At 53.3% G+C, this 24,819-nt stretch overlaps 1 protein-coding gene across 1 annotated transcript in view; it reads left to right on the forward strand.

The window, feature by feature from the left end:
* WNT4 (Wnt family member 4) overlaps positions 1–15,779 on the forward strand; it is a 28,587-nt gene extending 12,808 nt beyond the window's left edge. Inside the window, exons 2-5 of the mRNA XM_024208759.3 lie at positions 7,201–7,436; positions 12,305–12,436; positions 13,515–13,657; positions 13,942–15,779. Coding sequence (XP_024064527.1) covers positions 7,201–7,436; positions 12,305–12,436; positions 13,515–13,657; positions 13,942–14,409 — 979 coding nt within the window. The 3' untranslated portion in view covers positions 14,410–15,779. The remainder of the gene's footprint in view (positions 1–7,200; positions 7,437–12,304; positions 12,437–13,514; positions 13,658–13,941) is intronic.
* Positions 15,780–24,819: the final 9,040 nt, after the last annotated feature.

Consider the following 24,819-nt stretch of genomic DNA (forward strand, 5'->3'; position numbering starts at 1 on the left):
GGGTACTTACAGACTGTAATAAAGTCACGCCTTAACCTTCTCTTTGTTAAACTCAGTAGATGGAGTTCTTTGAGTCTATCACTGTAATGCAGGTTTTCTAATCATTTAATCATTCTCATGGGTTTTCTCTGAATCCTCTCCAGTTTATAAACATCCTTCTTGAATTGGGGGCACAAGAACTGGGCACAGTATTCCAGCAGCAGTCTCACGAGTACCAAATCCAGAGGTAAAATAATCTCTGCCTACTCAAGATTCCCCTGTTTATGCATCCCTGAATCCCACTGGCTGCAGCGTCACACTGGGAGCTCAGGTTCAGCTAACTATCTGCCATGACCCACAAATGTTTATCAGAGTCATTGCCTCTCAAGATAGAGTCCACCACCCTGTAAGTATGGCCTGCATTCTTTATTCCTAGATGTATAAATTTACATTTTGCTGTAGTAAAATGCATATTGTTTGCTTGCACCTAGTTTACCAAACAATCCAGATCGCTCTGAATCAGTGACCTGGCATCTTCATTATTTACCAGTTCCCCAGTTTTTGTGTCATCTGCAAACTTTATCATTGACAGTTTTATGTTTTCTTGCAAGACATTGATACAAATATGAAATAGCATAGGGCCAAGACCTGATCCCTGTGGGACCCCACTGGAAACGCACCCACTCAGTGACAATTCCACATTTACAATTACATACTGAGATCTGTCAGCCAGTTTTTAATCCATTTAATGTGTGCCATCTTAATTTCATATTCTAGTTTTTTAATCAAAATGTTGTGAAGTCTAAGTATATTACATGGGGGAGGGATAGCTCAGTGGTTTGAGCATTGGCCTGCTAAACCCAGGGTTCTGAGTTCAGTCCTTGAGTGGGCCACTTAGGGACCTGGGGCAAAATCAGTACTTGGTCCTGCTAGTGAAGGCAGGGGGCTGGACTCAATGACCTTTCAAGGTCCCTTCCAGTTCTAGGAGATGGGTTATCTCCATTAATTTACATCAACACTATTACCTTTATCAGTCAAACTTGTCATCTCATCAAAAAAAGAGATTTTTGGCAGGTTCTATTTCACAGAAATCCATTACCCTCCTTTAATTCTTTATAAGTCAAGTCCAGTATCAGCCACTCCGCACTCTTGTCTGGGACCAATGTCAGGCCGACAGGCCTATAACTACCCAGGTCCTTCCATCTCGACTGTGTTGCTTAGTTGTGGGTTTGCTGTCTGGCGTTGCCCAGTGGGACTGGCCTTGTACATAGAGGGGTTCTCTGAAGACTTTAGTAGTTTGCCTCAATTTGTCACATGTCGAAGGGATGAGGCAGCCATTGGTCAGCGTGCTGGCTCTTGCCCTCTGAAGATAAGCTTCTCATTCCAGGCCCAGCAGTTTCCAATACGATTGCATGCCAGGTTTAGGAGCCTTGGGTCATGAAACTATCCCTATAGACTTGAGAATTGGCAGGCTAGTGAACCCGGAGTTGAGCTGGAAGACAGCAGGAGAAGGAGCAACGGCCTACAGCAAAGGCAGGGAAATTCTGGGGTGTCTCGAAGACAGCTATTAGCAGCAAAAGCAATTGTGCGGTAGAACAGACTGCAAGGCAGGCTGTCCGGACATGAGCACTGCAGTAGAGCTTGTTAGATATGGTACTGGTGGAAATGAGGGGTGGAAAGTGGTCCTGCAGAATGCAGGCACTGGAGTGATTTGCTCCTGCAGCCTTAGCTTGCGCGTGTGCAAAGGGGAAATGACTGTCTAATTCCAGAGAGAAAAATGCTATGACAGTGTCCCTTTTAAGGGCAAGATGGAATGGTGGAGCCCGAAGTTTCCATGGTCACAGTGAAGGGATGCTGGCAAGATGATTATGGCTCAGTCCGGGGCCTAAGGCAGCTTGGTCCCCACCTCAAAATGGTGTAGAAATACTCCGTAGCCTCCTCTGGGACAAGAGGGCCGATGCACCACAAAATGTAGGCATGAAACCTGGGGCCCTCTGATCATGGGAATGTGTGGTGGGAACAGCCCCAGAGATGGCGGATGGGGGACTGCCCTCTTCTCCTAGAGACAGGGAGGAAGAGTGGATATTTACCTACTTCCCCTCCTAACCTGTGTCTGCCAAGGATCAGGAGAAGAGCAATGTGAGATGCACCTGTTTTTCTTCTACCCCGCCCCACCTCGGGGGAGAGAGGAGCCCGCGCCAGGGCCAACATCTCTCATTCAGCTTTGTCTATGTGGAGCCATAGAAGTTTCCCGATGCTTTGGGGTGCTGGCCTGCTGACAGCACCCATGCCTGCCACATGCCATGCTTCGCTGGCCATGTAACGTCTCCTCCCACTGACTGTGGTAATCGCCCATCAGCAGTCACAGGTCTCTGCAGTTCCTCTCCAGTAGGGTGACGCAAAATGGCCCCTTGGCCTCACTGCCAGGCTCCAGAAAGCAGCATTCGGCCTGCTCCCAAGTGGCTGCTGAAGCCTGGCTTTCTCTGTAATGGCAATACCCAGAATGCTTTCTATGCAAAAGACAGGACAGGAGTGGAGTGGGATGGACTACAAGGAGACCACCCCCATGTGCTAAAAGGCAGAGTAGGGCTGCTCTCCGGTACCTGAGCACAGAGGGAGAAGGGGAGTGAGAGCTGGAGGGTATCACTGGATTTACGGTGGAGAGGGAGGCTGGAGAGCTTGTCAGGCTGGAGTCAAAGCAGGGGAGACTAGAAAGATCAGAGCAGCCGGCAGAGGCATCTCCAGTTCAACCAACTTAGCTCGCATAACCCACCCCCTCTCATAGCTGTGATGCGATGGCGACTTGCCTGGCACCCCGGAACCTTGCTCTGCCAGGACCCCCCAGAGCCCAGCCCTGACAGGAACCAAGTGTTTCCAGAAACTTCTTACTGAAATGTGTGTGTGTGTGTGTGTGTGTGTTTGTGTTTGGTTTTGTTCTCAAGAGGGGAGGCTGTTTCCCCTGGGAAGAGGCCCTGAGGGTATCTGGAAAAGTGACTGGGCTGTAGACATCCACAACTGAGGCCGTGGTTACGTGCCATAGGCCCACATGACTTGTGGCTGCCGGGGTTGTGTGGTGTGATTCAGGACACCGGTTTGAAGTTATAGAAAGAAGTGCTCTGTTGTCTCCTGCCGGCAGACCTTCTCCTTGGCTTCCAAGAGGCCCCCTAGTGGACTGTCTGTGGTAGTAGCTCAAAGCACCACACTTCACGACTCCCCTCCTTCCAAAGAGAGCAAGATGTTTTTTTTTCATGTTCATCTCTTCAGTTTCTCTGGCTGGCTTCTTGGGGACTGTCTTGCGCTTTGGCAAGGATTTTTTGTTGCATCAGTGACCTGGCTGGACTCCTTCAGCAACAGATCTGGTGCTACAGTGAGGTCTCCTGAAAGAGCTTCGGGAGGAGATGCGTTTGGAAAGCAGGTTCTGCGTAACAGTAGGTGAGGCCATCCTTGAATAGATCAGGCCCATGTTACATTGGCAGTCGGACTGTGCTGTCGCCGGCAGCGGGGGTGCGTGCTTGTGTTTGTGTGCTGTGCATGGAGCAGTGCTGAACAGCATTGAGGGGTGGGTGCATAGACGTGGTGAGTGGAGATGGAGGCATGTGGCTATAGCCCCCATGGGGGAGGGAGTAGTTATGAGCATTCTGGATAGCTTCATCCAGCCTGTGTCTCTTGTGCATCCAGTTAACAGCTCCTCTCTCGGTGACAGATGCAGTTCTCTGAAACATCTTTTGTCTTTGTTTTATCTTCTTAAACAGTACAGTAATAAGTATTTGTTTGGGAAGCCTCTTATCTGGAGCATCTGCTTGGAAAGGTTTGAAAGGGCCCTGTCACGCTTCTCTTCCTACGCTGCTTTGAATTTCTGACTCCCCATCGCCTGGAGAATTCTGCCGAGCTAGAAAGAACAGTGGGTCTCTGAAGCAATTTTCTCCTCTCCCATTTGCCAAATAGAGTTTCCCCATGTGCCGAACAGAGCTGACCCTAACATGGCTGCCTCCAGCAGCTGCTTCACCTGTGGCATCACTTCCTCCTGCCAGCTTGTTTGTGTTCAGACCAGTTGCTGAATCGTCGGTGGTGCTGGCTGCACAGCTGTGGAAAGTGTTAATTGGGGGGGGTTCTCTGAGCACTAGGAGGTGCCCCAAATACTGCATTTGTGGGCATGATCCAAGAACGGGAAAAAGGAGAACATTCTCCTGGAATGGGTTAGGAGCCAGGAGTTCCGTACCCCACTCTGTGGCCCTGGTCTGTACTTTTATGGCACTCTCCCCAAGGGGATAGCAAATACCCTTTCACAGAAGAGAAAGCCCAAGGCACAGTCATACTGCATGGAATTGGTGCTGCAGTTAGAACCCAATTTTCCTAACTCCTACTCCCATGACTAATCCACCATTGTGCAAGTCTCTTAACTCTTCTGTGCCTCTCCTTCCATATCTGTAAAACAAGGATAATAGTTACTGAACTCAGGGGAAGGTGGGGGTTTCAAGGTAGGTTAATGTCTCTTCAGAAGCAAAGTAGTGATGTATTATCTGCCCCTGTCATCTTGGAGGAGCAGAGAGCAGCTTTGCATGGAAACAGCAGACATCCCTCCCAGTATCCTAGCCTGCCACAGATATCTCAGGACCCTGGCTTGATGGGAGGAGGTGAGGCTCTGACAGAAAGATGTCAAACCTAGGTTTGGCCACAGTAGAATTTCCAAGCCAATAATGTACATTAAGGAGTCACTGAGGTGCTTTTACATAAGCAAGTAATTGTCTTAAAAGAACATAAATTCTTGGACAAGTAGATTTAACTGGGGTTAAGGTTGTAAAAGAGTTTCACTCTAAAAATATGGCAGCAAGACACGCCATGTTTGTCTGTGTCTCATTAGCTCCCTATCAAATGTGCTCAATTTACAAGTGAAAATTGCATGCTTTTTCTGACTGCCAGCACTCCCATGGGACCTGAGAGTCAAGCTGGGTTCTCTGTCTTGCACATCATTAGTAATAGGGATTCCACAGGCCAGATTCTGCCTTCAGTGACACCTGTGCAGCCCAGACACCAGAGGTGATTTTGTACAAGTATAACCAATTGGAATTTAGTGAGCAATTCTCTTGATGTGCAGGAGGGAACAGAATCCAGCCCCCTCCTGCTGAGCTGGCTCCACAGAGCTAACACACTGAAAACTTATGTACTGCTGAAGTCAGCAGATTTGACACTTGAGACCCAAGGGGAGCAAACTGTGCAATAAGGAGTCACTCTTGTGTAGTCCCTTCTCAGAACAGAGCTTCACTTTGTAAGGGAAGGATCCTTAACAGAACATTGTAAGACACAAACTCCTGAAAATCAGGAAATTCAAAGACCAGATTCTACTTTCAAAAACAAATTGACCTGAGGTGCTTCAAACAATCTTAACTCTGCCCTTGCTGCTTCATCTTGCTGTGCCAGGGTAGCTAAATGTAACTTCGAATTTTTCTGGCTGTCAGCTATTTCGGGGGTGATTTTAAACTGTGTGTCCAAGCACTGAATGGTGGTAAGGATTCCCCCCGGGTTTATTGATACATATTTAGTCCTGACTCCAGTTTCAGAGAGTAACTTGTCTGGAACTCTGCCCTAAGCTGTAGGAGCTCCCTACCCCTAAAGGCAGCACAGCACTTTACTGGCAGTGCCCTCTCCAGCACGTCAGCGGGAGCCAGCGGCTGCAGACAGGAGAGTGCTGTGTGAGGGCAGAGTTTGCCAGGGGGTCCCTGGCTGAGTCTGCTCTGGCAGGCACACGGGTGCAGAGGGTGTGGGATTATCCAAGGACCTGTAGGAATAACGTACCAATGTCCCGAGCTACTCAGAAATAGTGACCGAGGGGATCAAAATGCCAGGCCAAGAGGTTGGGCCTTGGGAAGAAGATCAAATAATGGTCCTCCAAGAAACCTAATGAACCTCCCCTCACTGGACTGAGCTGGGGTGGGATCGCCAGCCCCTCCCTTCCAGAGTCCGTGAGCAGGCGCTCACACTTCTCTCCTGAGCGTGGGGGAGCCCAGGCAGTGGGGTAATCCTCTGGAAGCCCATGAAGTCTTGTGGGGGAGTGATTCCAGTAACTGCCAGGAAGTGGAGTGGGCCTGGAGAGTGGCAAGGGGAGAAATCACTGGAAGTGCGGGTAGGGGGGGGGGGGGGTTATACCCCCACGTGCACCTCTTCCCCAGAACACTGTCACTGAGTACCCCTAGCCTCAGGCTGGCGCAGCAGCCTCAGCATGTCCTCAGTCCTGGAGGGCAATGTGCCAGGCAGCAGGAGAGTGCAGCCTGGGTGCGCAGGGAAGCAAAGGCAGCGTTTTTCAGGTTGGTGAGCCCTCAAGCCCATGTTTGTGAGCGGGGACCTGGAAGGTGCCCCACTAGAATTCCAAGTGGTGAAGGCCCCAGCAGTCTCCTCCCCCAACCACCCGCCAGGGCTGGATGCCCACGAGAAGATGGACCAGGCAGCCTCCACCACCCACCAGGGCTGGCTCCCCACGCGAAGGTGGCTGGGGAAGCTAAAAGCAGGGCTAAGAAGGGAAGTGGTTTGAGGGAGATGTTTGTCATGAGTAGAACACAGCCGGCGCGGAGGGAGCCGTGTGGCAGCTGCAGCTGGCAGTCGAGCTGCTGCACTGCTTGCTTTGGCTGACTTGAGAGACCTCTGGCTTTTCCTAGTAGCACTTGGATATGCTGGTACTCGGGAGACTTGACAGGGCATATTCAGAACATGCCGAGAATATCCCCCTCCATGCTAGGCAGACAGAGTGGAGCTGTTGAACAGCCTCCCTGCTGAGAGATGGAGTGAATGTACTCCATGCTGTAGCTGGGCAGGAGGGCCGTACTCTGCCCCAGTGTTGCTGTCGCGACCCTTGTTCTGCTCGGAGGCAGAAAGGCCATTCTGCAGAACTGTCCCAGCCAGCCTGACGATGCAGGGGGACCCAGTCCGGCACTAGCCTCCAGCTCCAGTGAGGAAGGAAGGAGAGGAGAGCAGCTTGTGTCTTTATCCAGGCTACTGGAAGGGGCCACGTGGGTGGAGATCACACCAGCGCTGGAGGTTGTCAGTGCAATGGCAAGGGGTCTTCCCAACCTCAGGAGTGCAGGGGTCTGTGCCCAAGGCAGTCCCTGATATCCAAACAGCTGCCTGGGGAGGGAAATGAAGGGGCAGCGTTTCCCAGGGAGAGGCTGGGACAGTTCTTTCTCCTGCGCTACAAACCTTTCTAACCGATGTTGCTGGGTGTGCTGACAGGTACCTGGCAAAGCTGTCCTCCGTGGGGAGTATTTCCGAGGAAGAGACCTGTGAGAAGCTGAAAGGGTTAATCCAGCGCCAAGTGCAGATGTGCAAGAGGAACTTGGAGGTGATGGACTCGGTGCGCCGGGGAGCCCAGCTGGCCATTGAGGAGTGCCAGTACCAATTCCGTAACCGTCGCTGGAACTGCTCCACGCTGGACACCCTGCCGGTCTTTGGCAAGGTAGTGACACAAGGTGAGCGAACTGTCCGGAGGCGTGTGCTCATCTGGGCAAGGGAGTGAACTGAACTGAGGCGTGAGCTTCCAGGTGGGAGATAACGAGCATCCAGCTGGGGCCATAGCAGTGACGCAGACAGAGGCAGAACTTGGGGGAAACGGCTGCATCTTGTAGACCAGGGGTTCTCAAACTGGGGATTGGGACCCCTCAGGGGGTTGTGAGGTTATTACATGGGGGGTCGCAAGCTGTCAGCCTCCACCCCAAACCCCGCTTTGCCTCCTGCATTTATAATGGTGTTAAATATATAAAAAAGTGTTTTTAATTTAGCACTCAGAGGCTTGCTATGTAAAAAGGGTCACAGTACAAAAGTTTGAGAACCACTGTTGTAGACCCATGCAGCGTGTGCACACCAGTACTCCAGTGGGGAGTCCGATTTATTTGGCAGCATCAGAGCTACCATGTGATGAAGGGCAGGAGATGGCCCGATGCTATCGTTTCGCTTCAGCCAGAAATGCCACCTCTCCCTGCCACGCACCCGTTTATAGAACGGTAATGTGCTACTCTCCCAAAAGACAGGCACAGCTTGGTTTTGCTGGGGGTTGGTGGCGAGCAGTTGGGGGTTGGAGATGGCAAGTAGCCATCACTGGGGATTACCAAGGGGTGCAGCCATGGGATTCTGGCACAGTCGCTGTTTGCGGCTCCTGGACTGGCTCAGTTGGCTGTGGAGGGCCCTGGGAAGCTGTGGAGGATGTAGACAGAGTGGTAGTAAAGCATGTGGTACCTCCTGGTCCTGTGACTCCCAGACATGCTGTACAGGAAGGTTCATTGGGGCTATTTTTAACCTGGCCCAGTTCCTTAGCTGCTGTCTGCATTTCTGTTGTGAACCCCAATTTCCGTGCCCGTGCTGCAGAGCCGCCCTCTGCCAGCATAGCAGGGCTTGGTCTGTACCTGGGCTGGCACAGGGGCGTGGGCTGGCCATGGGCTCTCAGCCTGAACTCTGTCTTGCAGGGTGTTTGAGGTGGAACTGGCCCCGCAAAGCTACTCGAGTGGCTCTGCAGCTTCGTCTGCCTCCCCAAGAAGCTCCCCCTTGCAAGGGCCCAACAGCAGCAGGATGCTTTCTTTATTTGGTCTCTTCTCTGGTCAGTGAACAAGCCGTGAGCTAGGCCTGTCAGCGAGCACGGCTGGACCGTTCCTTACTCCTGGGTGAAGCAGGCTGGGGGTGAGACCTGGGGATGATGCCCTCTGCTGCCCAAAAGCAGTAAAACACTCATCGCTCTCTGCATGCTGCTATGCCGGCTCTGGCTCTCACCCTTCCAACTACAGAGACTCCTGTTCCTCTATAGACTCAGAACCATCCATCTTAATGAAATGATCTCTGGCGTGGACTACCCCAGCCTCCTACATTGTAACCGTCTGCGAGCACTGTGCTAACTTCCTGACAGTGCTGGGACCAAAGGGAACGAGCCCCAGGCGTGTTGTAGAGCAGGGAGGGCGCAGGGGCGAGTAGGGCAGAGCGCCGGGTCAGGACTCAGATGTATTTGTAGAGCTGAGGGGGACTAGAATAGTGTGGAGGCGCGTCAGTATTGAGATGCATTGGCAGAGCTGGGGGTGGCCAGGACCATAAGCGCTGACTTTTATTTCCCCCGGGGTGCTCTGCCCCTTCCCCCAAGGTCCTGCCTTCCCTCCGACTCTTTCCCATCCTTGCTCCGTCCCCTCACCCGAGGCCCTGCCCTTGATCCGCCCCCTCCTCCAAGACCCCACCTTCGCTCCACCTCTTCCCGTCCCCTCCCTGAGGCCCCTGCCTGCTCGCTGCTCTCCACCCTCCCCCAAGCCCCTCCCCAAGCCTCCAAACAGCTGTTTGGTGGCGCTTCCAATTAGCTGAGCACCCATTAGTTTTTTCCCATGGGTGCTCAAGCCCCAGAGCACCCGCAGAGGCGGCGCCTATGACCAGGACTAGAACAGCAGGCGGGTACAGGGCAGAGCAGATGCGCTTTGGAAGCGCTCGGGAGGAGTGATGAGTTTTCTCCGTGGCTGGCTGCATGAGGCCTGTTTCTGGAGCCCCGTTGTTCTTTCCTGAAGGCAGCACCAGTTTCTATGGCAGAGGGAGCTGCAGTGACTTCCCCTTGCTCAGATCTCCCTCTCTCCTGGCAAAGTAGTGACCAGAGGCATCTCCACTCTGAGCCCCTTTCCTCTGTCTAATGGCTCTGTGGGTTAGATTAGCTCCTGGGTGTCCCCTTCTCTGATGTGACTCCTGCTGATCCCTCTTCTCTGGAGCTCTGGGCACTCTCTGCTCTGACCTACCAGGACCTGCAGGCCCCAGCCTCCCCCAGTCCAGCCTCAGCTCCTTATTTAACTTTCCTTCCCTCGGCATGGGGGTGAAGACTTGTGCTTGTGAAGGTTCAGGACTGGAAATACCAGAAATACCAGAAGCTGAAGTCGTCTCTTTTTCGGCAGCCACAGCACAAACCGACCAACATGATCCTACTATTAACCTCGATTAACTTGGAGGTGATTCAGTCCCACGCTGGCTGGGTCCTAACCAGCCACTGCCGCCCAGGCCAGATTACAGCCTTGGCCACCAGAGTCTGAGCTGCGACCACCAAAGTTGCTCCCCTTTGTCTGACCAGTCAGTTGTGAGCAAGGGCCCGAGAGGTGAAGGGCAGATCTCTGTTCACAATGGTACGCTTCAGCTGCCATTGAAGTGACCCTGGGGCCTCTTGCCCTGAGCTTCCAAGTAGCACAGCCTGGACTTTAAATGCTGATCCCTTCAGTCTACAGCACATGTTCTGAGACAGAAGGGCCTGTGGTGTCCTAGCTGCCTTGGCTTCAGAGCGTGACGGGAGCCAGGGAATTGGGTGTTGCAAGATTTAATTGATGACCACTAAACCCACAATCCTCACACACATGCAGAGAGACACTATCAGTGAGAGAGAAACACACACACAGACATGGGCACACCCCTTATATGCACCTTTGCAAAGCTCCCTCTTCTTTTGCAGCTCTGCTTTCACACAGGCCAATCTCTGCTGGCACAGCCGGCCGGCCGAAACCTGGCCATGTGTCCTGCATGTTTGCTCTCTCCCTCGTAGCGGTTTGAAGTTCCCAACAACTGCTTCCTCAGTGTGCAGTAACCGCTCTGGTAACCATAACAAGCAGCGTGAAAGGGGCTCTGTCCCCAGCTGACGGAGGGGTAGGGTTCCGAGAGTGGGGCAGGGTTCTGGAGCAGAGCAACGTGAGAAGGATTTTGCAGGTGGGTTTGGGGGATGGGGTGTGCAGGCTAATATAGGATTCTGCTTAGAGCTGTTAAGGCAGAGGGAAGCTTCTTAGGCTCCAGGGGCAGCTCCATTTGGGATTTCCTGGGTGTGGGATTCAATCTGGGAGGAAATGGTTTGGGTGTGAGGGCTCTAGGTGAGGATGGAGGATGGATTCTGGCTGAGATGCACTCAGTGCAGGGGTGGGTGGAGGGTAGGCAGCGGTGGGCCTGTCTGGGGGCTTGGCTAGACCTTGCAAAGCTAGATCAACCCTGAGGGTGCTCTAACTTCCCCATGGGCTGCCTGTGTCATGTTAGCTGGACCATAGTAGTGCTTCAAAAAGCCCTGGCTGGGATGATTGAGTTGGGAATTGGTCCTGCTTTGAGCTGGGGGTTGGACTAGATGACCTCCTGAGGTCTCTTCCAACCCTAATCTTCTATGATTCAACTCAGCTCCCAGAACTGCCTTTCCAGCGTGGGCTGGAAGGGGATTTTACCAGAGCCATTCAGGCAAAGAGCCCCGCTATGCACTTCTTCATTCCATGGGGAAGAGAGCCGCTGCCTGGTTATTATTTATTTGCACTGTCATAGCACCGAAGTGCGCCCATCACGGACCAAGACTCCTTGCGCTAGGCACTGTACTATGGCCCCTTTCTCACTGCTCCTTAGTTCAGTGGAGAACCGGGCCCTGGAGGCTCTGCGGGACTGTTCAGGGCGTGGGGCTGCTCTCAAAGGGCTGTTGGGGACAAGTTGCGGGGTGGGGTGGTTCTGTTTGATCTGCTCTGGGAGGCTGGGTACAAAGGGCTGGGGAGAGCTCTCACCATTTTAATGATCTGCCCCTTCGCTTTGATTCTCACTGTCAACTTAAGCTGGTTTCATTGTTTGCTTCAACTGCCTGGGCCCCAAACAGCAGATTCCAAATGATTAATAATAAAAATTAGCTGTAGTATGAAGTAGAATTTCTTGGGACTGCATCAGGGTCTCCAGCTATAGGGTTTTCTGTGCAGGGTCTGGGCTGCAGGAAAGTTCTGCGCTGGGTTGCTGTGTGAGGGGCTCTGGGGGGGTTCTCTGCCCCAGACTTGGGGTGAGAGGGAAGGGGTCTGCATACAACGTCTGCATTTGTGGTTTTGTCCAGAAAAGTCTCTCTGCGAGTTTCTGGAAAGCGTTCTGTGCTGGGTCTCAGGCTGGGGGGTGGTGTGAGACTCCCTGTGCCGTGTTCTGCATGAGGATGGGGGGACTCGGGATCCATGGCTCTCAGTGCTGGGTTCTGCATAGTGTGCGTATTGGGTACGTGCAGAAATTTCTGCCCGTAGGATCAGGGTATTGTGTGGCCTTGTGAGATAGGGGATCTGTAGGTAGGTTCTAGGTACATGTATTCTGGATGGGGCATGTGATGATAGGAGGTTCTGAGTGCCAGGCTTTTGATTGGGAGGAGCTGATTGCCAGGACCTCTGTGTCAGGTAGGTAGCATGCAGGGCTCCTCTGTGCCACACAACTGCATGTGGAGGGGTGGGTCTGGATCAGGCAGTGGCGTCAGTCTGACACACACATGCGAGTGTGTGGGCCTGGGCACCTCTGCCCTCGGCTGTGCGTGTGAATTTGAAACGATTCCCCACTGCAACTTTTGTCATTCCAGGGACACGGGAAGCAGCTTTTGTGTATGCCATCTCCTCCGCGGGGGTGGCCTTTGCAGTGACTCGAGCCTGCAGTAGTGGAGAGCTGGAGAAGTGTGGCTGTGATCGGACTGTGCATGGTGTCAGTCCTCAGGGTAAGTCCTTACAGGAGTACGATACGGGAGGGCAAGAGTGGAGGTGCCAGACGGTTGCTAGAGGTCTTCTCTAGGCTAAGCACAGGATTGCACAAGATCCACTGGGCTTGTGCCTGCCAACTAGAGAAGAGAGAGGAAGAATAAGGACAAAGTAACAGAAAGGATCCCTTCCCCAATCACTCCCTGCATGTCTCTTTCAGACGGGACAGGTGGGCAGGTCACCCATTTGTCCGGCTGTTCAGGCACACAAAGGCTCCCAGGCAGCTTCCACATTTTCAAATAACATTGGATGGTTTTCTCTTGAGAGTGCCGCCGCCCCACGGCCCAGTGCCCCAGGTGTGCCTGGGTAAAGCGCTCCTGCTGCATTGCCGATCTTTCCAGGTGTGTCTGAGTGTGTGCCTACCACACTGCCATTGTTAGCTCTGACTGGGCACAGCCTGGTGCACCCTGGGAGAATCCCTACATACTGCTGAACACACTAGCAAGCCCTGCGGGCGCCTTTTGGCTGAGTGACTCCTCCGCCTTGCAGGGCAGTCAGCGTATGTAGGCTCACCGCTGTGCGAGTCTAGCCGGAGTGCTCACCGCACAGCCGTCAGAATCCAGGGACCAGTGGGACTTAGGCAGCATGGCAGACCAGCCACACAGGAGATAAAAATCGGATATTCGCTTCGTGTCGCAGGTTACGGCTTCACAATTTGCCTCTGAGCAATTTTTTCCCTTTGTTTCCAAAGAGCCCCAGCAACTTTGGGGAGGGGGGCTGCTTATTTCCCTTCCCTAGAAGGTCCTAGATGGCAGAGTCCTAGTTCTGGAGCTGCTCTTTACGGCACCAGCTCTGGCTCATGAAGTCCTTTCACTAGACACTGGAGGCAGGAGGTGACATCAGCTGTCCAGTGTGAACTCAAAGGAAACCGACCTTTGGAGGGAGAAACAGGAAGTGGCCAGCTCCTCTGTAGCTAGACTGTGGGGACGGGAGAGGGAGAGGGCAGGCCGAGGAGCCGACTGATTGTCCTGTCCTCCAGCTCTGCCTCGCCCTCACTTCCGCTGCAAATCACTCTTTCCAATCCCTGCTGTACTTTAGGCTTCCAGTGGTCTGGCTGTTCTGATAACATCGCCTACGGAGTGGCCTTCTCACAGTCTTTCGTTGATGTCCGGGAGAGAAGCAAAGGTGCCTCCTCCAGCAGGGCGCTCATGAACCTCCATAATAATGAGGCTGGAAGGAAGGTAATCGCTCCTCAGAACACCAGGGCAGCTGCCAGACTTGGGCCAGTGGCCACTGCCCAAGCTCCATTTCCCTTCACCTGACCATACTAATGGCTCCTGCACGTCATTGCTCACTGTCATGTCTCTTCACCTGCAGCAGGCACCTCCATTCACTGTTGCGCTAGGTCACACTTGCATCACACTTGCTGGTCTTCCTGCCGTGCTGCATGGTGTGTACTAATGGGTCTGGGGGCGGGTGCCTCCTGCAGGCGGCTGACCGCTCTCTTCTTTGTGTGCTCTTTCAGGCTATCCTGAACAACATGCGGGTCGAGTGCAAATGCCATGGTGTGTCAGGCTCGTGCGAGGTGAAGACCTGTTGGAAAGCAATGCCTCCCTTCCGCAAAGTGGGCAACATGTTAAAGGAGAAATTTGATGGGGCCACAGAAGTTGAGCAGAGAAAGATCGGCTCCACCAAAGTCCTGGTGCCAAAAAACTCCCAGTTCAAACCACACACGGATGAGGACCTGGTCTACCTGGACTCCAGCCCGGACTTCTGTGACCATGACCTAAAGAATGGGGTCCTGGGGACCAGTGGCCGGCAATGCAACAAGACTTCCAAAGCTATTGATGGCTGTGAGCTTATGTGCTGTGGGAGGGGCTTTCACACAGACGAAGTGGAGGTGGTGGAAAGGTGCAGTTGCAAGTTCCACTGGTGCTGCTTTGTCAAATGTAAACAGTGCCACCGAGTGGTAGAAATGCATACGTGCCGGTGATGCCGGGATGTCCGTCCCCTCTATAACTGACCCTTCCTCTCCCCTGCCTGTTGCCCCAGGACTGGCGGAGGTGATCCGGACACCTCAAGGAGAGGGTTGTGTAAAGAGACACCGAGTGCAAGAGAAAGATATTTAAAGTTCCAAAAGTGATTGTTGTATTTTTGCCTTTATTTATTGCCGAAGCCAGAGCCCTCCTGATCTGCATGTGCTGGAAGGGTCGCACATGCGCTCGATGCTGCTGCTGGGCTGGGGCCAGGCAAGGGGCCTTTGTGGCGCCCGCCCCCAAGAACCTGCCTCCGTCAGACGAACTCCCACTGACTGACCAATGGAGCATTTCGGTCCGCGTAGATTTTAAACTGAAACAAAACCTAGCGTTAGGCACTTTTTATATTGGTCTTTTATATTACAGCTACTTCAGACTCACAACAAACCGCAGGCCTGGCCTGAGGCTCCCGGAGTCTGTTCTCCTATTGGCTGGTTCCGTACCACGTGCCAGGAGAAGAGAGAGGGCAGAGCCAGCGGAGCATCCCAAGCTGCCCCGGGGATTGTGCTGTTGCCAGGAACTGAGCTGCTGGGACCAGCTGATTCCGCAGACCAGAGATCTTTGTGCAGAAGCTAAAATGTGGGGAAGGACAAAACTAGTGGTCTGGTTCCAAGCCCCTGGCTTTTTCTTCGTGTTGTTATGCGGTAGGGTTCTCCCTTTGGGTCTAAGCCACTGGAAGCGGTGAGGGACGCTGTCCACCACAGAAGCAGGAGTCAGGAGAACAGAGACCCAACTGCACAGAAACTATTTCATCTAAGGTGGAATCTGCTTCCCCAACAGCCCCCCTGGTGCCATGAGCCCATATCTACTCTTGCTGTTCAGCTCCACCCGCCCTGGGAGGCTGACGGCCTGTCATCTCTTCCCATTCCCAGCTGATGCCTGTTGTGGTAGCAGCCTCCTACTTAGAAATAAAAGAAAAAATAATCGGGCTGATGAGTAAGTCCCTGAGCGCTTCCCAGGCCCCCCACCCCCTCCGTAGCCTTCACCACAGCAAAGCCCTGAGCCCAGCCTCTCCAACACTGGTGCAAGCTTCACCCCAGGCCTTGCACATTTCCTGCCCCCGAGCCCCCGCCTAGTCCACTGCAACCGTGGTGCCTCCTGGGCTCCCGACCTCAGCTGTCCGAGCTCCTCTGGCTGCCAGGCCAACCCACAGCCCCCACCCCACATGTACCTGGGGCTACCTAGAGGAATGGTCCCTTTCCTCTTACAGCCTTTGCCTCACTGTGGGCTCTTGCCCAGCCTATTAACCACCCTGGGCTCCTCTCTCCACACCCCTTCTCAGCAAAGCTGGGTCCTGAGCCCAGCCACGTCCACCCCTCCCCACGCCCCCTGCCTCCCCCCCGCCCCCGCCCCCCCCCCCCCCCCCCGACCCCCCCGCCCCCCCCCCCCCCCCCCCCAAAAAAAAACACATTGCCTCTCAGGGGGCCCTGGCCTGACCCCAGCAGTGTTGGCCTCCCCCCCACTGCTCCTTCCAGGGCAGTTTCCCCCCACACCCCTGAGATGCCCCCAGACAGCTGATCCTGAAGCCCATGTGTATCTGCTGGGGTCACTAGGCGCTGCAGCACAGAAACTGCAACCTGGACCAATTGTCTGCAAAGGGACCTTTCTGCCTCCCAGGTTCTGGGTGCTGCAGGAGCAGCCAGGACCCAGCTAGGTCGGAGCAGCTCCAGGGGCTGCTTTGCTGCCAGCCGAGCTAGAGGCAGGGGGCTGCTGCTACGCTCTCATACCCCCAGTAACCATCCTCCTGCGGCTGTTCCCCAGCACTGAGGGCTGTGCTGGGGGAAGGACACGGCCCAGCTACGCTGGAGCTATTCTCTGGGGGCCGTTTCTATCCCTTTCCAACACCAGAGCAGCGTAATGGGGCCTTATAGGGGTCAGCATCTGCCCCAGCCTTTTAGCAGGAAGTCACTTGAGATTTCTTCAGTTTTTCCAATTGCTGCATCTGCATCCCCGGTCCCAGTCTGCAGGGTCCCCGAGACCTGGCCTCCCCCTTCGCTCTCTCTGTCTCTGCTCCCCGAGGGGCCCGTTCTCCCCGGCCTCTCTCATGAGGACTCTGTGGAAAGAGGAATCTGGCTGTGTTCGATGTGGCCAGAACCATATCCATTCTCAGCCTTTGGTTCGTAGGGGGGTGGCGTGATTTCCGAGGAGGGGGAGTACTACATGCATATTGGCCTTTGCCTACTGCTGCTGTCCAGCCCTAAACGCAGGCGCTGTGGAGGGGACGAGGGGCACTGGGCTGTCCTTACTGGCCGCCATTTGTTTTACAAACAACATCAGGAAATGAACACACCAGAGGCTCAGCTTTTCTTAAGGCAGAGACCTGAACGCTCCTCCTCCCCTCAGCCTTCACCTTGCAGCCGGGCTGGCTAGTGCCCTGTTCAGCTACGCTCTCTCCCCTTCCTCCCAGGATGAGGGCCGTACAGAGCCCTTGCTGCTGCTCGACAGAGTGAAATATTTGGAGAATTAATAAGCCGTGGGGCACTGAGGGGAGGTGGCACATGAAACACTCTCCCTCTCACCTCGTGATGTGCAGAAGGAAAAGGTGGAAAAGGCAGGTTAATCTCCAAAATCACGCCTCCAGGTGAGAGAGGAATCTGCTGTTGGCAGAGACCAAAGCAGGACCCTGTCACTTGCTAACAGCGCCTCTCCTGCTAGCGGAGTGGAAAACTCTGTGTGCTGATGGTGCCAACCCTCCATCTCGACTGTCGTTCCCAATCCAGAAAAGCCCGGACTCTTCTGCTTGCCCGTGATCCATTCTCTTTAAGACCGAGACAGAGGTTTTAGAGCTGAATCCATGCAGACCTTAGGCCTATATTTTTTCCCTCTTCTTCCCCTTAAAGAAGAGGCGAGGGGAAAGGTTAGCGGGAAAGGCAGACACACATGAAATCCCGTCTGTGCTGTGGCAGTGATGGGACGGGGGAGCGGCTGTGGTCGTTGGAAGGACTCCAGACACCGTCCGGCTGGAACTTTTCTGACAACTGACTCGGCGCAGCAGCAGATGCTCCTCCGGAGGCTGAACCGTGTGCCCAGAACGGGCCCCTGCTCACTCTGCACGCTACACTTCCGCTTTCTGTGCAGTGTGGGACAAGAAAGGATCCCACGGAGTGAAGCCACCAGTGGGGCAGAAGATCGCTTCTCCCTTCAGCCGACTCCACTGGAACTTCTTGGTTTGTCTTGTAACAGCAAATGGCTTCAGTGCCCTGCGGAAGGGCTAAGCAGCAGACTGCACTCCATTGCCATCCCCCAGTAAGTGCAGGCCTCCTAAAGGCAAAGAAGAAACTTCACCTGGTGGACTCAAGCCCCTTCCAACCTGGAACGCAGCACCTCTTGCACCAGTTCATTCACTCTGATCGAAACAGGAGCTATTAATTTGAGCAACACCAGCTCTGTCCTGCACTGCGGGAGTGATTTCTGTTCTGCACCGCTTTGGTTTACATATACTATGATATTAAATCACCTTTTGCAGGTATCTGGGCTTTAACTCCCATGTCAAGCTGCTGCCTCAAGTCTCTGGGCTCCAGTGTGTTAAGACTGTGAGTTTTCAAGTGCCTTGAAGATTCTTTATACTATTTCCCAGCTAATGCAGTGGGGGCCGCTGACCTCAGGACGTTGGCCAACTTTTCTGCTCGTTGTCCAGCTAGGCCGAGGGCCAAAGCTGAACGAGACAATCCAGATCAGTGTGGAGATAATCTCTCTGCACGGGGTTTTTTCAAACTGCGATGAAAGCTGATCCCTGGAAATGTCACCCCCGAGGTCCCCTGGCTCTGCAGCTCTCTGGCGCGTCTCACAATTGTACGTTTCAGCCCCAGCACAGCAACGTTGCCTTTTTCTGATTTACTTTGTCTATTAAATAACGATTTTGTGCTAAATTAGCATAGGGTGTCCCCCCTCCCCCCAGTAATGTAAAACCAGTGCTCTCTGCAAACAGCCCTTCCTGGCTGTTCTGATGTGCTGGGACTCCTGCATTTAGAAGGGGAAGAACCTGTGTGGGTGAGGTCTCGGTGCCCATCTCATTGAAATGCCTGGGAGGAGAGGCCTTCTGCTGTCACTTGACGAGCATCCCAGGGGAGGACCTGCCCACGTCTCACCACATGAATATTCTGGAGGTCTGGGAGGATCCTGCTCTTCAGGCTAGTGGCTGTCTCCTCTTGATATTCCCATCATGGATGTTCGGTTTGGGCCCCTCATCAGTGCTAATTCGGTGTCTGCGATCACAAGTGCACTCACGTCCTTCCTGTTACCAGACCGCCCCCCCCCCCCGTGCTTTACAAAGGCGGGTGGGTATTATCCCTGCTTTACAGGGGAAGAAACTGAGGCACAGGGCGGCAGTGACTTGCCCAGAGCGTCATTGCTGCACCTGGGAACAGAACCAGTTATACTGACTGTTAATCTCCTGCCTTAACCACTAGACAGGCTGCCTGCTACACCCAGGGTTGTGAGTTCAATGCTCGAGGGGGCCACTTAGGAATCTGGGGCAAAATCCTGCTAGTGAAGGCAGGGGGCTGGACTCGATGACCGTTCAGGGTCCCTTCCAGCTCTATGAGATAGGTATATCCGCTCAAGAGCAGCACGTAGCTTAAATCTCGGTAACGCTGCCATGTCATGTTGTCAAGAGCATGGGGATAACGATCAGTTTAAAACAGTCCAACATCCTCAGCCTGCAGGCAGGGGTCACAGCCGATGCTTTGCAGATTCTCTGCCCTACTCCCCGCCCTTTGTGCTACACAGGCTGGCAAGGGAACCAGAAACCCCACACCTGCCTCCTGTTAGGGATTCCCTGGGTGTGGAAGAGTCCCCAGCTGTGAGCGTAGAGCCAGTGCATTTAGCTCTGACATCTCCAGCCCTTGGTATAGGCGGCATTGGGCTATAGAGGTGGGGTGGGGGTGGCTGGAGGGCACGGCACTCTACCCATCTCCATCTAATGCTGCTCCTGTTTGTGCTGGGGCAGGGGGCCAGAGCTAGTTCTCGACTTCTCCTTTTCTCTCACCTGGGGTGACCTGGATGGCTGTTGGGGAGGGAAGCCATCCTGTGCTAGGGGCTTCCCTACGCTCACCGGAGCCAGTCAAGCTCTGATCCGGCCCTCCTTGAAGCTCCTACAGCCTGGCAGCGGAGCAGCCAGAGCCGTGCTCCTCCCTCCCCTGCGGTGCAGATGGGGGTCAGGGAGGCAGTGCTGAGCAGTTGTAGCAGGGAAGGGGCAGCAGCTGTTCTGCGCACTCCTGGGATGCAGGGGCGGTCGTTTTGGAGGTGGCGCCCCCCAGTTTCTTCCTGCATCAACGGGGCTGATTCCCCCGCGGCTCAGGGCTTTGCTGTCAGCTCAGAATCAGATACATATTCTCTCTTTAGCACGGTTGTCCGGTGGGCCATGAGTTGGAACCCCCCGGGTTTGAAGTGAGCACTAAGGCCAGAATTTTCTAAAGGGCTCAGTACCGGCAATCGGGTCCAGATTTTTAAAGGCCCATTGGGTGCAGAGGGCTTGAAAATGGTTTCCTTCAGTGGGCCCCTGGCGTCTGACATCTCCCAGGGTAACGCTCTGCCCAGCTCCCCCAAAGCCTGAGAGTTGGTAATTCCTGTGCTCAGGGGGATGTGAGGCGGCATGTTCCCATAAACCAGAGACCCGGCCCAAGGTGTTACTGCTCCCTCGGCTCCTTCCCTTGCATGAGTGTCTTTGGGCCTCTTTTCAGGAGACGTTGGGCACAAAATCCTTGGCTGTTTACCGAGGCCGAGCCCTAGGCAATCGGAAGCTGTCATTACATGGGGTCCTTACACATAAAGAACTAGCCCCAGTGCAGTGTTCTTGTTCTACCTCTCTTCATACGAATGCCTGGGCAACAGCACAGATGAGTCCCCCCAAAACCATGGCATTGCTTGAGCCTCAGGCATCTGGGAACAACAGGCTCTGTTATCTGCACACACATGCGGAGCCATCTGTCAGGGCTCAGATTCTGGATGTCCCCATGCTCAGCATCTCTGATCGACACTGTCAAATACGTACATAACCTTGGAAAGCTGTCAACCTGTGCTGCCCCGGGCCAAGGTCTCTGTGTGTCATGGAAATGTAGCTAGAAACCACTTCCCGTGTGTGTTCCCCCGTGCCCTTGCTGTCTGGTGCGGAAGCTGGGTTGCTGTAGGATATTGGATGCTGCTATCCCAAACTGTGTGGTACTCTGACTATTATTTTTGAATTTTAGTGTCCTATTTTTATACTATGTAATTGGCTGTAATGTTTCCATCACATAGTTTGACTCACATTTTGGTGGCATTCACTATAAAAATGATTACTTCTTGCATTCTGGCATCTGTGTGTGGTTTGGTTTTTTTAAGCGTGACCATTGTTGCAGAAATAGAACATCCAACAAATGCAGATTCTGCAGGAAATGGCCTGAGTCCCCTCCTCCTTTACGTCTTTCCAAGCAGCGTTATTTCTCCTCCTGGAGACTGGCTGACTTCTCTCTCCTCCTGGAACCCCTCAGTCTGTCCCACTGGACTCTGTCCTTGCCCACTTCCTGCGCACCTTCCCTGATTCTCCTCATTCCTACTTTCTCTTCCTCATCTGCTTCCTTTCTATCAGCCTTCAAACACGCCACTGCCAACTGCCTGAAATCCTCCCTTGACTCCTATTACCGTAATGCCTTGGACAGGAGGAGGACTAAGGTCCAGAGAGGCAAAGGCCGTGCTGCACAAAAGGAGTCAAGCACCTGGAAATTCCCTGCAATTCACACAGCCTGAGTGTGGTGCCCAGGCTCCCTAGCCCACAAGTGGGGAGAGAGGCGCTGTGGACTGTGATCCACCATGCAGCCCGCTGGGTAGGGAGCCATCGAAGTTAGCCAATCAGAGAGGCTGATGAGAGGGGTGTGTGCTAAGCCCCGCCCCTCTCAGAGGGCTATGCACCTGTCTCTGCTAGTGAATCACAGCTGGGCACTCTGGTGCTAGGTGCTGGGGCAGGTTTTGCTGGGAAGGCAGAGGCTCCCTCCTAACTTGTAGCCTAGTGCTCAGGCTACTCACCGAGGCTCTGGGCGACCCCGCCCCAGTTCACAGTCCCCCTCCACCTGCAGGGGAGACGGGATTTGAACAGGTGTATCCTACGGCTTCGGAATGTGCTCTAACCACTGGGCTCTGGGATTGTCGCTGTGGGCCTCCCTCAGTCTCTCCTGTTGAAACGGTTACACTGGATGAACAAGGAGAGAGTCATTTGGGCCAGAGACAGAGCACACATGGGATAGCATGCTATAGCCTAGTGGTTAGAGCGCTCATCCAGGGTCCGGCCCCCTGCTCCAATGAGTCTTTAATTATTTAGGCAGTGTGCAATCAATAGGAAAGACTGGGGAAGGTTGCCTTCAGAATATCCCATAGTGCAGTGGTTAGGGCAGAGAGGGGAGTTGAACTGGGGGTCACCCACATCCCAGGTGAGTACTGGGCTAAAAATTATGTGGGAGGGCCCCTCCCCTTCTGGCTGCTTTGTGTGAACTCGCCGGAGGGGCCTGAGCAGGTAGGTGTGCTCAGAGGGCATCTCCTGGAACTGGCCCTGCATGTAACTGAGGCAGCTGTACCCCTATTTTCCCTGGTTTGCGAATTGCTCTGGGGCTTAGACGCCTAGAGGGAGGCAGCCGCGTGCGTGACCGCAGGCAGAAACATACTTGCCGAGGGAAATTTTACTGCAAAAAATGTAGGTGCCAAGTGAGTTTAGGGCCTACAGGGCTCAGAAGGAGTTTTGTGCATCTCAGTGGAGCTTAAAACTGGGACGTAGGCACCTAAGCCGAAGTGACTTGCCCCCCGTCACACAGGAAGCCCATTGGAGAGCAGGGAACTGCGTCAGCTGAGGCAGTGGGCTTTTATTTTATGACACTTATTTAATATATTTTTAAAAACACCCCCAAAAATTGCAATCGTGCTGTGGGGGGTCTCCTTAGTAACCATGTCAGCATGCGGCTGTGGCCACTGGCTGGTCGTCCCCCAAGAGCCACTATCCCATTGTCTTGTTGAAAACTATTGAGGCAGGAGCCCTGTGTGATTAAATTGGACCCCGAGGTGCTTTGCAGACTTTTAGGTGCTGTAGAATAATGAGTAAAAGAAGATGATGGAAAAAAGGTGAAACCTTCAGTGCCAGAAAAGCGATGAGAGGCCTGACCGTTCTCCCCCCGCTGTGGGGAGCAGTGGGGTGACATTGTGCTCACCATGTGCTCACATCAAACTCACTACTTCCAGCACCATGCAAAACTGCTGACTTTCCCCATCCTCTCTGTGACATTTCCCAGGGCACAATCTGGCCTGTTGAATAGCTGGGTCCCCTCAGTTCTCCAGCCTGGGGTGCCTTTTACACTGCTTCACTGTGAGAGCAACCACTCCTGGTCTGCTCCCGCACAGCCTCCAGCATGTAAATTACTCTCAGCTGTAGTGCAAGAGTGATTCAGCCAGCCACCCTTGAATTACATTGACACCAGCAAATTCCCAGTCCCAGACATTCCCCCAGAAATGTGCATCTTGTACTGCCCACGCCTCCTGGGCGACACAAGCTCATGTAAAGTCCGTCATATCATTAATAGAAAATGATAGGCACACATCTTGTTATCGCAAATGAAGTTTCCCAAACACTTCAATTCAAACATGCACTGGTTTAGATAAAACAATAAAACACGTTTATTAACTACAGAAAGATAGATTTTAAGTGATTACAAATAATAGGACATAAAAGTCAGAATTGGTTACAAAGAAATAAAAGGTAAAACACAAACTAATTCCTAACTTATCAAGCTAAGTGAATTCAACTCAGAAGGGTCTCTCTCTCTCTCTCTCTCTCTCTCTCTCACCACATGCTCTTTTGCAGTCTTACTGGCTGGGTGGGTGCCTTTCTGCCAGCACTCCTCCTCCAGTTCAGTGATGCTTTCTTTGTCTTTCAAACATTGTTGATGCCATGAGTAGAGATGAGGGGAGAGAGGTAATTTGAGGCCTCTGTTCCTCATTTTTATATCTTTTCCTCCTCTTTGAGGATTATCTCCACCTAGGGTTCAGGCAACAGCCAGTCTGTTTACATGGGAACCTCCAGTTGTTCCATTGCCAAGATGTAAATGTCTCACTCAAACGCTTCTTCCTGCCAAAGAATGGCTGCTTAACCAGGTGATGGCCCATTTGATTTTGCTGACACCTGGCTGAGGCATCAGTTTGCCTTTTATCTCTGAGGAACTGGTTTGTGCTGCTTTGCTACACTTGGAGCATGTCTCAATAAAGTCACACAGTAGAATTTTATAACGTTACTTGCAATGTTGCCACACACATTTTACCAGGACAATAATGACCAGCAAATTATGAGTTTTCAAATGATACCTCACAAGGCACTGTGTACAAAATTGACCATAGTCTTGCAAAAAGAGTGACCATAAGAGGACAGACTGTCACACTCTCCTGTTACCCAAAGGGCTCTGGACCCCAACATTTTCCTTCAGATATCTCCTGGCAAAGTCCTAGGCATCTTCAGAGAGGCCAGCTGACCTGCTTCTCCCATCGTGGAGCACACTGGCTGCCCCCATTCACTCTAGCTCTTCAGGGGAGTGGCTGCCTTCTTGTTCGACCATTCAACAGGACCAGAAAGAGCTCCACCTGCTCAGCTATTACCTCTCCAAAAAGCCGTAGGGCTTGAGACATCCCAGGTGGTGACTGAGAGATGGGAAACCTTTCCCTGTTACCCAGGTTCTTGGATACCTTGGGCTCCACCCTGAGCTATGGGCATCTCACTCACTCATTACATGGAGGGACTGCAGAACTCTGGGGCACAGAACTACAGGCAGGGCAGTCCTGTCTCCTCACAGTGTACATTGATTTTGTTAATAAGAATGTAAAGAAATAATCCCTGCTTATCACATACGGTCTGGGGCACCCCCATCTCCCGAAGGGTGGCATAGCCCCTAATTCCTCCAGCTTCGGGGGCTTGGTGACCCACATTCGGGCCAGAAGGCTCTTCTTTGCACTGAGTTCCTCCAGCTAATGGCTGGGTGCGTGAGCTAACAGTCCCTATGGCCTCTAGGACATTGCAGTTTATAAATACGGGAAGGCAAGGGTCTGCAGACAAAGAGGAAAGCTAGGGGTAAACAGAGGGGGAAGGGCAGGAAGCAGGGTAACATGTAAATGAGTGGCTAACCAATTGCACAGCAACAATTAAACACAACCACCGTCAAAGGCCCGGCAAGTGAAAGGAACGGAAATGCCCCATCGCCCGAGGGTGCCCACAGGTGTAGCTGGCTGGTGGAGGTGGAGCTCAATGTAAGGGGCTGGAGTCCCTTGCTGGGAAGCCGACAGTTCTCCCTTTGTGAGGGAATGGGTCCATGGAACTGTAGTGACTTGGCCTGGCTCCCGACGGCCCCTGAGAGGGAGGAGCC

This window comes from Terrapene carolina, unplaced genomic scaffold (genome assembly GCF_002925995.2).
Source record: "Terrapene carolina triunguis isolate 2854851 unplaced genomic scaffold, T_m_triunguis-2.0 Scaffold714, whole genome shotgun sequence".
Taxonomy (NCBI): domain Eukaryota; kingdom Metazoa; phylum Chordata; order Testudines; family Emydidae; genus Terrapene; species Terrapene triunguis.